The sequence below is a fragment of the Octopus bimaculoides genome, chromosome 19 (assembly GCF_001194135.2).
Source record: "Octopus bimaculoides isolate UCB-OBI-ISO-001 chromosome 19, ASM119413v2, whole genome shotgun sequence".
In the NCBI taxonomy this organism is placed as follows: Eukaryota; Metazoa; Mollusca; class Cephalopoda; order Octopoda; family Octopodidae; genus Octopus; species Octopus bimaculoides.
The window spans coordinates 22,425,728-22,441,620 of record NC_068999.1 but is presented as its reverse complement, the minus strand read 5'-3'; the positions used below and the strand labels follow the sequence as shown (position 1 = coordinate 22,441,620).

At 35.0% G+C, this 15,893-nt stretch overlaps 1 protein-coding gene across 1 annotated transcript in view; it reads left to right on the top strand.

Moving 5' to 3' along the window:
* Window positions 1-15,893, top strand: part of LOC106871646 (palmitoyl-protein thioesterase 1) — a 37,975-nt gene that overhangs the window by 8,440 nt on the left and 13,642 nt on the right. Inside the window, exons 2-3 of the mRNA XM_014918217.2 lie at window positions 1,629-1,738; window positions 13,625-13,752. Coding sequence (XP_014773703.1) covers window positions 1,629-1,738; window positions 13,625-13,752 — 238 coding nt within the window. The remainder of the gene's footprint in view (window positions 1-1,628; window positions 1,739-13,624; window positions 13,753-15,893) is intronic.

The window sequence follows — 15,893 nt, the reverse complement described above, 5'->3', positions numbered from 1 at the left end:
ATATATATATATATATATATATATATATATATATACATATATGTATATGTATATATATATATATATATGGGTGTATATGTATATATATATATATATATATATGGGTGTATATATATATATGTATATATATATGTGTATATATATATGTGCGTGTATATATATGTATATATATGTGTGTGTGTGTGTATTTGTATATATATGTGTGTGTGTGTGTGTATATATGTATATATATATATGTGTGTGTGTATATGTATATATGTGTGTGTGTGTGTGTGTGTATGTGTATATATGTATATATAATCCAAGATAGTGAGGGGTTGAGAATCCAACCCACTAAGGGATAATATCTATCCAAGATACTGCTGGGAGGGTACCCAATTATTATTACACTAGTGTTTTACTAAGTGCAATAAGTGGGTGCGGGTAAAAGGGGGTTTTACCCTAAATTTATATAGCAATAAGAAAATGGATGGAAGTACGAGGTACTCATCAACTTGCAGACACTGTACTCTGTTGATTAATCTGTTTATTTTACAACCAAAAGGACAATAAAGACAATATACAGACACAAAAGACATATTATGTCATATCAACAATTAAAATTTCAAATTCAAAAGGACACCTCGCAATTGAAGAAGGGACAAAATCTTACAGCTGTTTTGGCCTAGCGTTGGCATGCCCCATTCTATCTATATAACTCCAGTAAGCTGGAGTAATTGGTAGATGAAAAGGATGCAATGGGGGTACATGCATGATTCACTAAGCCTCTTCAGAGATTTACAAAATTTAGTTCATGAATTTTACAAAATTCAAATACAAATATAAAAATATAAAAGCATATAAAAAAAACATACAAAAAGCAGATAAAAAACCATATATATAAGATTTATAATTAGATCATTTCTAATTTTTGTAATCAGTGAATGTGTTTTCACTAGAAATATATATATTTGCGAGAGGTTGACAGACATCTTCAGCCAGCTGGTTTTGCTACTTCAGGCTGATGACGAGCAATGACTCAGAAACATGTCCCTGAATGCACACTGAGCTGGGTGAGGGTTCTTGTCTCCCCCTCACAAATATAAGGACACAGGAAATGTGTCAAGGCTGACAGGAAGCTCCCTAGGGTTAAATAGCAGCAGTATGATTCCCTTATTGGGACTGTCACATTAAGTTGACAGTATACAACTGCTTTATCATAACACTGCTGCTTAAATCTCTCTGTGAGATTTATAATTAGATCATTTCTAATTTATATATATCTATATATATGCATATATATACACACACACACACACACACACACACACACACACACACACACACACATATATGAACATATGTGTATGTGTCTCCTTGTTTTGACATTGCATATACCAATTGTAAACAAATACCACCATCATACAAGTAAGATTGTTCATTAGCTATTTTCCATGAAAACATGGGCTAGAGTTGGCAACAGGAAAAGCATCTGACTCTGGAAAATCTTCCTCAAAGAAATTTATCTGCAAGCATGAAAAAGTAAATGTTAAAACAGTTGTGGTGACAGTGATCATCATCATTATCATCATCACCATCATCATCATCAAGTACACAGAGAAATGTCATATTTTTCCCCTTCTGTTTAGGTGACAGCTGTTGTAATCCCTTATCAATGGGTAGCATCAAAAATGCTATTGAGGAAAGCTTACCTGGCATCTATGTTAGGTCCTTGATGATTGGAAATAATATTATAGAGGTAAAGTTACACATTTTCCTTTCCTTTTTGTATATAATCTTGCTTAATGTTCTGCATCAAAAGAACTATATAGCTGTTGTGCATGTACATACATGTGTGTGTGTTTGTGCATGTGCACATGTGTTAGTATTGTGTATGCACGCACGCACACATGCATATTGCATCCAGAAACCTCATGTACAAAAGTATGAACTGAACAATATTTCATATGAGTCTACTTTATATCTTCAAAGTTCATTAGTTCATGTATGAATAACTTCCTTCTGAACTACTACTACTACCTCCTTTCTTTATTCTTCCTTCTGCCTTCCTGTTTCTTTTCTGCATTTTTCTTCTTCCTCTTTCTTTTTCTTCCTTCTTTCTGTATTGTCCTCATCTTCATCTTCTTTCATATTAATACTTGGCATTGTCGTGATATTTTGATTGTAAGTTTAACAAGACCATCCACAGCCAATTCATTGGTCTGTAATTGCTGCCAGATGCTACCAAAGTATTTCCAACATATATATAAAGAGAACTACTCCAAGTATGACTGTGTTGTTAAAAAGCTCACTATTGAACCACATGGTTTTGGGTTCAGTCCCACTGCATAGCACCTTGGGCAAGTGTCTTCTACTACAACCCCAGGTTGACTAATGTCTTATGAATGGATTTGGTGGATGGAAACTGGAAGCCCATCATATATGTACAGGATGTTCAGGCTAAATTTGACATCATCATCATCATCATCGTTTAATGTCTGTTTTCCATGCTAGCATGGGTTGGATGGTTCGACCGGGGTCTGGGAAGCCAGGAGGCTGCACCAGGCTTCAGTCTGATCAGGTAGTGTTTCTACAGCTGGATGCCCTTCCTAACGCCAACCACTCCATGAGTGTAGTGGGTGCGTTTTACGTACCACTGGTACAGGAGCCAGAGGAGGCTGGCAATGGCCACGATCGGTTGATGCTTTTTACATGCCACCAGCACGGAAGCCAGTTCAGATGGTGCTTTTTACGTGTCACCGGCATGGGTATCACAACTACAATTTCCATTTGGGAAAAGAAAACACAATACCCCATCCAAATAACAAAAGTTTTTTGGGTTTTTTTTAATCAAAAAATATCACCTAGATTATGGCTGGAAGATAACAGTTTACTCAAATTAATCACTCTCAGCTTCCACCAGAGCTTCAAGATGGCTCTGGAACATGACACATGTGTTCCTCACTGTATCCAGGGGAAGATCTTTGAACGTCTTCTTGATCTTGGTCATCAGCTCAGCCTTGATGTTGCAGGCAGAGTGGTTGGTGTCTTTCTCAACCACACCTCTCACATAGAAATCCATGGAATTACTATCAGGAAATTAGGAGGCCAGAAATCAGTACTGGTAAAGCTGTAGAAATTTTCTGACAATTGCTTCTGACTTTCCCCAGAGCTATGCCAAGGGACCAAATATTGCTGCCACACATATGGCATTCCAGCAGCAGTCCTCTCCAACAGCTTCACATGGCCGTCTGAATTGAGCCTAGGGATAGATTCTTGCATGCAGACATAGTCAGAATGCCTGCTTTGTTCCTTCCTGTCAGTCAAAACTTTGTAGTCTCCATTGCAGCTATCCATGTCATGTTTTACAGCCTTTACAATGTTCACAGAGCATTATGTAGCAGATTTGATGTTGGCATTTTGACACTTAGCACAAATCTTCATGATACAGACAGCTCTTTTCCAATATTCAGGTGGCTTCCAGTCCTCCATGTCAGCTAACTTTTTCTCAACTACAGCTTTAATCTTTATGCTCTCCAATACCATTAACTGCTTAGCAGTACATCAAGCAGTTCCTGAAAAAATAAGTCAAAAAAGTTTCATATTTAGCCTAAACTGCCTCTCTGTCTGTCTGTCTATCTGTATGTGTGTGTGTATGTGTGCCCCCCCACACACACACACACATGACTACTTGGTAACTGTTGGTTTGTTCACATCCTTGTAATTTACCAGTTTAGCAAAAGATGCCAATAAAATAAATACCAGACTTAAAAATAAGATCTGGGGTCTATCTGTTTGACTAAAATCTTTCAAGGTGGTGCCCCAGCATGGCTGCAGTCAAATGACTGATACAAGTAAAAGATAAACAATTAAAGATATTCATTCTTTTAAGTAGCATCCCAGATTAAATCAATCAGTTTTTTTAGTTAGAGCATGTGTATATGCATATGCTCATAAACAGTTGAACATAATGTGTGAAACAGTACTGTTATATTACACAAGTTGTCTTATCAGTAATGCAGCATTTAAACATGTTTCATATTGGAAAGCCTGACCAACTTGTGCAGCTCATATTTCTTGTGGACAAAATGTAAAGCCAGTTTTTGCACATAACTATGGCTTTGTGCAAAATGTGTATTCATTACAAGAGTTTAAAAGATACAGTTAAAAGCATTTGTGAGAAAAGTTATTGTTTTAGATGTATAGCTTTCAGTAGTAATCAAAGTACAGAATTATGGATTTTATTCTCCTCAGATGCGTCAAACTATTCAATATGGTCAGTTTTTTTTGTTTTTCTATTCTTTTTTTTTTTTTCATGTTATAATTGTTTCTTTTTATGAAAATTCGATATCTCTGGTCATCATCTTTGCTGCTGTTGCTGCTACTACTGCTAATCTGACTCACCTGTTGCTTATGTCAGCAATACCGTTGTGCAATTTCTTGTAGTTTAGTAATTTATCCACCTGGTGACAAAAGCATGCAGAAGCTGTAATGGCACATGTTACAGCTGCACAATTATGCAGAATCTGTGATATTTTTCTTTTATTGATTATTTGGAGAAAGAGGGGCAGTATCTATGACCTTTGTAATCCCTCCTACCTGTTGAGAATGATGCAATTTATGTTTAGTTTGAATATCTGTAGTTCAAGACCTAGTGACAAAAAAACAAATTGAATATAGTAGGGGAGGAATTTGAGAAGAATTGGCACTGATGTTAGGTAGGCTATAACAGAAGTAACAACTCTCTGTGCCATTATACAAAATCAGTGACTCTCTGTGCCATTATACAAAATCAGTGAGTCTCTGTGCCATTATACAAAATCAGTGAGTCTCTGTGCCATTATACAAAATCAGTGACTCTCTGTGCCATTATACAAAATCAGTGACTCTCTGTGCCATTATACAAAATCAGTGAGTCTCTGTGCCATTATACAAAATCAGTGACTCTCTGTGCCATTATACAAAATCAGTGACCCTCTGTGCCATTATACAAAATCAGTGAGTCTCTGTGCCATTATACAAAATCAGTGGCTCTGTGCTATTACAAAGAAACAGCAACTCTTTGTGCTGTTACACAGAAGCAGCAACTCTGTTCTGTTACACAGAAACAACAATCTCAAGCCATTACCCAAAAGCACCCACTCTCTGTGCCATTGCATAGAAAAAGTGACTCCTCTATACAATTATGTAGGAGAAAATTCCAATATAATGGTTTCAAATTTTGGCACAAGGCCTGCAAGTTCAAGGGAAAGTCGATTTCATCAACCCCAGTGCTAACTGGTACTTATTTTATCGACCCCAAAAGAATGAAAGGCAAAGTCAACCTCAACAGAATTTGAACTCGGAATGTAAAGACAGACAAAATGCTGCTAAACATTTTTCCCTGCATGCTATCAATTCTGCAAGCTTGCCTTGGAAGTTCTAATAAAAAATATTGTTGAACATATTTTTTCATTTAGCTTTTACCAGTAATTTTTTCTTTGTATGTAATTGTCAAATAATTTTTTCCTTTATATGTAGTTGTCAGATAATTTCTGTTTTTGATATACAACATACGATTGTTGTAAATATTATTCCTTGCACTTAATAAATTCCTATAAATTTGTTTTTTATTGTTTTTAGTACCTGTCTTACACTATACATTCTAGAATTTGTAATATAAACAACAAATTAGGTTTTTAAAGGAAGAATTTAAATGGTGTTTTAGCTAGAAATGTAGCACAAGTGACAAGAAGTCCTTCCCTTGTTTATGTGACAGAATTTCTTTCTATATAAGTTATTTATGCCAGTTCAGTATTCATATATTGTACTAAGTTACTAGTAAAATATATCAGCTGATTTTTTTGCTTTTTTTCTTACTATCTTGCCTCTCTCTCTCTCTCTCTCTCTCTCTCTCTCTCTCTCTCTCTCTCTCTCTCTCTCTCTCTCTCTCTCTCTCTCTCTCTCTCACACACAACAAGGGTTTTCAATTAGAAGTAGGGACAGGAGAATTTTGGCACCCCACCTTAACGAACATGGTAAGCAAACAGAAATTTTGCACGCCTCCACACCTATGGTTTGGAGGGGTGCAAAATTGTTCAATCTATCACTTTCTCTCACTCTTCTTGTCCATGTCTACCTCTCTTTTTCTTCATCCCTCTCTCTATTTCCCTTTCTCACCCACAATCCCTCTAGCAAATCTTGATCTGTCTCCAACTGTAATTGCAGTTTATATTCAGCTCTTTTGATCCAATTTCAATCAGTAGGATGTTGAGTTATACTTAGCCAAGAAAAGGCTTAAGAAAATGTGTATTATTTATATAAGTAGAGATTATTACCTTTTGGATCATATACGGTTTCGTTTTGTTTTTTTGTTATACTTTGTCATGGTTTGATTATTTAAAATCAGGTTTACACTATTACTAATTTTTTGTTTTTGTTTTTTGTATTTCTGCTTAAATTAAAGAAAATTGCATCTTGTTAACTCAATATCTGACATATTTTCAGAAAATCAATCATCAATGGGTCTATTTTATGTGATCTTCTTTAGGGTGCTTTTTTATGACTTTCTTCTGGTAGATTTCATCTCTAACTCTTCAAACAAATTATAATATAATGAAGTCATTATGTATAATGAGAATGCAAATTAGAATGCATCTCCTGCCATTCTTTGGGGTAATGCATTCACCATTTTGTCTACTGAGACTACAAAATATTTGCATGACTTGCAGTAATATATTTCTTATTAAATTTTTAATGATATTAAAAATAAGAATAACAAAAAAGAAAAACAATAAATCACATTTTAAACTGACTTGTAATTCCCATATGTTTTTATGTCTGTTATTTTTTAACCCTTGGTCAGTAACACCCGTGATTCAAGCCCTAATCCAGGCCCTGGTCAGCAACACCTATGATCCAACTATGACCATTGCATCTGTATAGAACTAGTATGTCTACTGTCTCTTTTCTTTTTAAGACTGAGTTATGATTTGGGGGAGATTGGCTGCTATTTCTAGCAGATTGAGAGACTGCATCAAGGCTACTCTGTTTATTTGTTTTGTATAGAAAATGAAGATGAATGGATAGAGTATAAGAAATCATTAGAATAATGACTCTACATTTCTTTATTATCATTGAATTCAATATCATATTTTGGGAGAGTCATTCTGCCAAGCAAAATATTGGGTCATCCCATAAATAATTAGTTTTTTTTTTCAATTGCATGAACTATAAATTGGAGGGGGTGGGGTAAATTACCTGCAACAACTTGCTATTAAAGCAGGTAGTGATTTTACCTTGTACTTATTCTTAGTGCAAGTTTCGAAGAGTGCAGTTCGATTTTAACAGTTATTTTTTTCAAAGCTATAATGGAAGTGACAAAGGAATATATTCAGCATATTTTGCTTTATGAGTTCAATAAAGGCAACAATGCAACAGAAAGTGCGAGGAATATTAATGCAGTATATGGGGATCGGACAGTAAGCGTTTCAAGACAAAAGGTGTTCTTCCGTCAGGATAATGCTCAGCCACATACAGCGAGGGTGACATTCCAAAGTTTGAAGAGGAAACAATGCCCCACCCACCACTTTTGCTGGACATTGGCCCATCTAATTATCATCTACTCTGCGGTCTTCAAAATCATTTGGATGGAAAAGTATGAATTCTGTAGAGGAGGTCAGAACAGTACTGGAGAAGTATTTTTTTGTCATGGAAAAGTGAATTTTGGAAGAGATGCCTTCCAACTCTACCAGATAGATGGAAGAGCATTGTAGAAAATGAAAGAGAGTATATTTTAGATTAAAAAAGAACTTTATTTATCTTAATTTTGAAAAATAAAAGAAGTATGTAAAAAATGCATTATTCATGGGATGACCCAATACATTGTTAATTAACTAATTAATTAGCAATAAAGAAGGAACTACAAACCAATATATGTGTTTTTATTGAGTGTATGAACTCCTGCTAATACAATGGTATTTATTTCAACACATGGTTTTACATCAAGAATCTTGTGGAAAAATACTAAGAAAATGAATTTTTCAATAATAAGACTAATACATACTAACAGACACTATGAAAACAAATTAGTTTTACCCTACATTTATTTGTCTTGAATCATTAAAAATACTCCTCCAGTGAAATCAATGATAATTCTTGGAAATTTTATTCAAAAATACTATTTATAGAATCACTCTGTATTGCACTTTGTGTAAATATCTTCTACTGTAGCCCCAGGCCAACTAATGCTTCTGAGTGAATTTTGTAGACAGAAACTTTATGAAAGCTCATTGCATGTGTGTGTGTGTGTGTCCCATTGCTTGACAACCAATGCATTTTTTTTTATATCCTGTAACTTAGTGGTTCAGCAAAAGTGACCTACAAAATATGTACCAGACTTCAAAAAAAAAAAAAACTAGAGTCAATTTGTTCAACAAAAACACTTCAAGTAAAAGATAAAAGAAAGAAGTAAAGAATATGACAAATATCTGAGAAAAGTATGATTCCCGATGAAAATTTGACTGACTTTCAAGTTATCTGATTAGAAACCATATTTCTCTCAAATAACACCTTAACGTCTTGAATAAGGGAGAATGCATTGGATAATATAATTCTTATACATTGCAAAAATATACACTACCAGGTTCAGAATGCTTTGATCAAAGGCCAGAGCTGTCCATTAGCTAAACAACAAGAAACAAAAACAGTTCCAGGCATGAACTGAACATAAAGAAATGAAAATGAATCAAACAAAAAGGTTTTTTGTTTATCTTTTACTTGTTTCAGTCATTAGACTGTGGTCATGCTGGGGCACTTCCTTGACAAATTTTTTAGTCGAATGAATCAACCCCAGTACTTTTTTTATTTTTTAAGTCTGGTACTTATTCTATTGTTCTCTTTTACCAGACTGCTAAGTTACTGGGGCATAAAAACACTAACACTGGTTGTCAAGCAGTGGAGGAGGGACAAATACAGACACAAAGACACAAACAGGACCAGAGGCTTGAAGTGTTTTGGATTGCAAGACAATGTGTCCGAGGAAATCATGATGTAGTAGAAGAGAAATGTGTTCACATGGATGATGGCTGACTTGCAGTTAGTGATTCTGCAAAGAAGGAGGCTTGGAAGTGCCACTGTGAAAGGTTGCTAAATGTAGAGAATGCATGGAAGAAGAAGAGCCTGCCTAATGTGGACCCAACAAAGGGTCCAGCTATTCGAATCAACAGTAGCTTAGTAGATAAAGCAATTAAGGATATGAAAACAGGGGAAGATTCCAGCTCATTGGAAATCACTGCTGAGATGCTTAAAATATCTGGTGGGGTGGGATATGACCTGATCACCTGTATAGTTAATCAGAGAGTCATACCTAATGACTGGTGTAGCAGCATTATAGTCACTGCTACAAAAGCAAAGGTGACGCCCTAGATAGAAATAATTACAGAGGCATCAAATTGCTGGACCAGGTGATGAAAGTTGCAGAAAGGGTCATAGCTCAATTAATTAGACAGGCTCATGGTTGCTGGTGCCATGTAAAAAAACACCCATACTGGTGCCACATAAATGCACCTATGCCAGTACTATGCAAAAGCACCCAGTACACTCTGTAAAGTGGTTGGCATTAGGAAGTGCATCCAGCTGTAGAAACCATGCCAAAACAAACATGAGCCTGGGCAGCTCTTCAACTGGCCAGCTCCTGTCAAACCATCCAATCCATGCCAGCATGGAAAATAGACATTAAATAATGATGATATGACAAGCTTCTTTCAGTTTCCGTCTACCAAATCTACTCACAAGGCTTTAGTCAGCCTGAGGCTATAGCAGAAGACACTTGCCCAAGGTACCATGTTTGTTTGTTATTGTTATTTTTTAATCTTTTTTTTTTATTCATTTTATTTATTTTTTATTCTAGCTGACAATATCCTTTTTATACTATTAAATGGGAGTTAGATGGCTAAACACAGCTAAGATACTTCTCTAGTATCTGTTATTATCTGAACGAGTTACAGATATACATGACTAAGAAGTCAAAATTTGAAGAAAATATAAAACTGAAGTACCAACTTCTATTTGGTTTTATCCTATTTTTACTTATTTGGTTGGGAAGGAGAGTTGCACAATGACCATAGAATTAAGAGAACAAATTAATTTTATTTTAGTTGTGTGTCTATAATGATAGGTTTGTTGAGACTACTTACTTATTTCCCAAATTGCCTACTTACTATTAACTATTTAAGCAAGTTTGTCTAATTTTATTTCTCAATTACACATTAATCAGCTTTGGTCTGGTTTTTCTCTACTAATCTCAACCTTGCTGCATTTATCTTGTTCTTAGTGGCTATTTTTATCACAGTGACATCAACTTGTCTTTGTTTAACCCTTTGAACTTGCAACTAAGCTTTAGCAGGCCTGATTTCATTTGCCCAAAGAAGATGCGCAGGTTGGCGATCACGTGGGTTTGTGTTTACACCTCATTAGTGAACAAAAATATTGTTATTTCCAGCCATAAACACAAAACCATGTGGCTGCCTGCTTTTCCATTTTCTAGGCATATAGTCTAATGAAGTCATGCCTGCTAAAATATACTCGCAGTTTCAAAGGGTTAAGTCTTAATTGATTTATTGCTTTGAATAAAGTCCAAACTCTAGGTACTTGTCTATCAGATGGATGTTTTTCTGTTTTATATTGCTTGGTTATCCAGTGCCCATTCATTGTAAATCCTTTTAATATTTAGATTGTAGTGTCTTTTATTTGGAACAATAATAGAGAATAATGGTGATTTTAGTCAGCAATAGTAATCTTCCAGCCTTAAGCAATTATTTTCTCTTTTAATATCAGACATTGGATAAAGCTATAACGAATGAGTTAACTTATTTATCTCTGTGACTAGTTCCATTGCTAACATCCTTGAGAATAATAAAAAGCATGTAAATCTGATGTGTTCCTTCCCAGTAATGTCAGTAAATTAATTTGTTTATTTATGTAATGTATGTACATAAAAATAAAACTCTCTTCAGCATCTACAAGCTTTTAAGTGTTATTGCTTAGCTTTAATGCTATGATGTGAAGTGCTTTAGAGATAAAACTCCTGGAAAGGATGCCACTGTCACAGTTTATATTACTAACTGATCTGGCACCTATTCTCAGCATCTAGGTGAACTGAAACCGTAAAGCTCTTGTACACAATTTATCAAAAGACTGTCAAATTTTAATCAGAAATTAATTTCTTTACTCTCTGCTAGATTTTCACACCAAATCTATGGAAACAGCATTATGAATAGTTATTAATAAAATACAAATATTTGATGTTTTAACTGACTTTCATATATGTTTATCAGATTTTATTGCTGATTCATTCCATCATCTTGCTAATATAATATACCACTCTTGTTCAATGTTTCATCATTGCACTATAGTTTCATAACCTAGATTAACTGAGTGTTGTAATCTATATTTACAATGTTCCATCAGAATAATTCCTGATTTCTCAGTATAGATTAAATATTTTGTCTAGTGTATCAGTTTCTTAGTTCAGTTTGTGGAGTAATTAAGTTATTCAACATGATACACTTTAGTGTAATTTATTTATTTAATTGAACAGAGTTCCTTTTTCAGAGGCTTATTTTCTTAGTGGATTTTGTGAAAACTATAACTTAATATTAATTCTAATGGAATTCATTGATGGATGTGTGGTTAAGAAGTACACTTTACAACCACATGATTTTAAGTTCATTCCCACTGCACAGCTCCAGGTTGACCAATGCCTTTTGAGTGAAATTGATAGATGGAAACTGTGTTGAAGCTCATTGTGTGTGTGTGTGTGTGAAAGAGAGAATGTGCACATGTTCATGTTTGTCCCCCACTACCACTTGACAACCGGTGTTAGTTTGTTTACATTCTCATTACTTTGTCGCTCAGCAAAAAGAGACTGCTAGAATAAGTACCAGACTCGGAAAATAAGTATTGGATTCAATTTGTTCGACTAAACCCTTCAAGATGCAGTCTAATGACTGCAATAAATAACAGATAAAAGGCAAAATATATTTCATTTAATTACTTTTTTTTTTCAAGTCCAAAAATTCCTCTGATAGTTTCCTGGTGATTGACTCTACTGCAAATAAAGTGATGAACATCAAAGTTAGAATTTTGCATCTTTTCCCTTTCATTGATATAGTAAGTACAGGCATGACTTTGTGGTAAAGAAGTTGGCTTCCCAACCACATGATTCCAGGTTCAATCCTACTGTGTGACACCTTGGGCAAGTGTTTTCTACTATATAACCCTGGGCCAACCAAAACCATGTGTGTGAATTTGGTAAACAGAAACTGAAAGCCTGTCATATGCATACAAGGTTAGCCAAAAGTCACCTGACAGTAAATCAAAACCATTTAATTCCAAGATTTATTTATGTCTAACAACAGAATGAATTTAATAAAAGCATCTAAATATGAAATATGAAAATAGTTCAAACTGAAGTCCTTCTTGAGTGACACATTTTTCTATTCGAGACAATACAGAATTACAGAGAGTATTTGTGGAATTTTGATTTGACTTTTGGCCAACCCTGTGTATATATATGTATGTATATATGTGTGTGTGTGTGTATTAATTAACCTAACCATTTTTACCTTGAAGGTGGTACTCCAGCACAGCCACTGTCTAATGACTGAAACAAGTAAAAGATAACATATTCACAGACTCCAGTATCCAAATGGAATGTCTGTTACTGTAATACATGTATTTTTCTTTTTTCTATGCCAATCTAATTGCCACACATCTGCAGTGCGGTAAAGGTAAAGACCCCTATTTCAGTCATGGGATTTCACCTAGAAAGTTACCCTCCAAGGCACAAGTCCAGGCAAGGTTGTTTATGGAAGACCAGCAGTCATCCACACATACCAGCCTCCATTCTCCATGCTACTGATGTTATCCAAGGGAAAGGCAAAGGCCGAAACAGCTTGGCACCAGTAACATCGGAACTCATTTCTACAGCTGAGTGAACTGGAGCAACGTAAAATAAAATGTTTTTTGCTCAAGAACACACAGCCCAATCCAGGAATCAGACTCACTACCTCATAATTGTGAGTTCAACGCTCTAACCACTGAGCCATACACCTTCATACTGCAGTACAATATATTATCACTTACCAGTGTCATCTTGTCTTTGAGGCCCAACATTGTAATATTTAACCTAACCATTTTTACCTTGATGTAGAGGGTACTTGTTATCTTTTTGTCACAAGTACCCTCTATTGTTAACACAGCACATTTTCACCAAGCAGGTATTATACATCACACACCTTCAGCTCTCCCACACACATTGGTTGATATCTTTAAAACTCTGCTAATTTTTCAGTTCACTTGTAATCCACTTTTTAACACAAGTGAAATTCACACATTCAACTCATTTCTCTCCGAATCTAATGAATCAACTGTTCATGCATAACTTGCTGGTGGTCTGCTAAAAAAAATATTACTTTATATCATCAAGTCACTTGCTTTTGTCTAGCTATTTCTTTTAAAAGGTTACATAAAAGATCACAGTCTGTGACGTCTTTAGCTAGTACAAATCTAAATAACAGGAACTGAAAATTTTGAAGATTTTAAAAAATATTTTTCTGTTCTCATTAAAGTACTGTGTTAATTTTATTTATTTATTCATTTACAGGATATTGAAAATGGCTTTCTTATGAATTCCAACCTTCAAATTACTAAAGTATGTGAAATGTTAGCAGCTGACAAAAAACTGGTTAATGGATACAATGCTATTGGTTTCTCTCAAGGAGGTCAATTCTTGTGAGCTATTTTTTCCTTTTTATCATATTTTTCTGATGCATGTCTAAATTCATTTGAACACTTATCAGTTTATACACACATGCACACACACACACACACATACATACGTACGCGCACACACACATACACACACACACACACATATGCATGCATGCACACACAAGATTGAGAAATTAGCTTTCGCATCATGTGGTTTGGGATTCAGTCCCCCTATGGAGCACCTTAGAGCACCTTTTCTGCTATAGCCCAGGGTTGACCAAAGTTTTGTGAGTAGATTTGGTCAATAGAAACTGAAAGAAGATTGTCTTATATATAACTATGAATATATATATATACACACACACACATTTACATATGCATGCATGTATGCATGAGAATGTGTGTGTGTGTGTATAACACACACACTCACACGTGTGTGTGTGAGTTTGTTTCTATTTACATCTGTGATTGCTTGTACAGTGCAGCAGATTGGATTGTTGTCAATTTTTCCTGTTAACAAACAATCCAGTCATTTTGTACCTTCAAAGTCCCGTAGAATAAGAGGTTCCTTACTTAAAAAAACTGGTAAAATTTGCATCAAAGATATCCAGCTGTAAAACAATACTTCAAAATAACCCATCTAATGCATGCAAGCAAGGAAAAACAGGCATAAAAATGTGCAAATGAATATATATATATATATATATATATATATATATGTGTGTGTGTGATTTTGTTAAGTAAATACTAAGTTAATTTTGGGAAATCCCTGCTAGCTTGGGTTGAATGGGTCATTACAGTCTGAGTCAGTTCTTACTGAAATTACTGCTCTCATTGATGGATCAGGACCATATCTTACTCTGTTATGACATAGATACAAGCATAGTTGTATGGATGAGAAATCTGCTTCACAATCACAGTTTCAAGCTCAGTGTCACTGCACCATGGGTGCATACTTTTTACCATCACCTTTTGGGGGGGGAAATTTGATAGACTGAAACTGCAAAAGCTTATCATGTGCATTGTGTCTATACTAATATAGGGAAAAGGCAAACTAAAATACCAATTGCAAGCAAACTAATATACATTTTACACCAGTGATGATTTGCCTTTTGTTTCTTGAGAGATCAATAAAATAAGTACCAGACAAAGAATCAGAGATCAATATAATTGACTGAGACTCTTGAAGATTGTGCCCAAGTATGATTACATCCCTTTGAAAACATTTGTCTTGAAAATAATTCATTTCTTAGCAATGAATCTCTCTTGCTCTATGCTTATTTTAGAGTATTTTATATCGGTTTCAAATTTTGACACAAAGCCAGCAATTTCAGGCAAGACAGCAAGTCTGGTGCAGCCATGCCTGTACCTGAGGAAACTGACCCGAGACTTAGTTACAGCCATGATTTGTTTCCCTTTATGCTTATGGGATCTTTATCATGTTTAAGTGTTTTCAACTACAGCATTTTTTTTTCTCTTACAGTTGACGTTCAACTATGACTTGATGGTTGCAAGAAAAAATATGAGATACTTGTTTTGGGTAAAGTGTATAGTGCAGACAGGGCTGGTTAGGCAGATTTGTTCAAATTCAGCCCTGTGCCAAGAGAGATCCCCATGCACATGCTCAAGCAGAGGACTCTATGATGAATTTTTAGTATATCATTGTGGCTAATGGTGGAGCCTCAAGCCCTCAATGCATTTTGACTTGGAGGGGTGAGCACATTAACTAGAATGTTGCTTGCTAATTTTGAAAAGCAGCAGTCATTGAGTGATTCTAGGACTATATACTTGATCATAAGATGACCTTACTCATAACTTTCGAATTGTTATACAAATGTAACTAAAAACTCAAGAATCATTTTTTTTTTTGCACAAAATCGACCCCTATGCCAAGTTTCAGCAAAATCAAAGAAGTGATTGCATCATTCTCTAGTTTTCTTGGATTGGATAATTTGTCCTAGAATCACCCTTTTGAAGTATATATATTTGCCTCTGCCAAGGAAGCAGATGATGTTTTCATTGGCGTTTGGTTTGTCCGTCTGTGTGCAAAATAACTCAAAAAGTTGTGAATGATATTTGATGAAACTTGCAGGAAAAGTTGATAATGACACAAGGAACAGATGATGAAATTTTGGTAGTGATCTGAGAATTTTTATGGATTC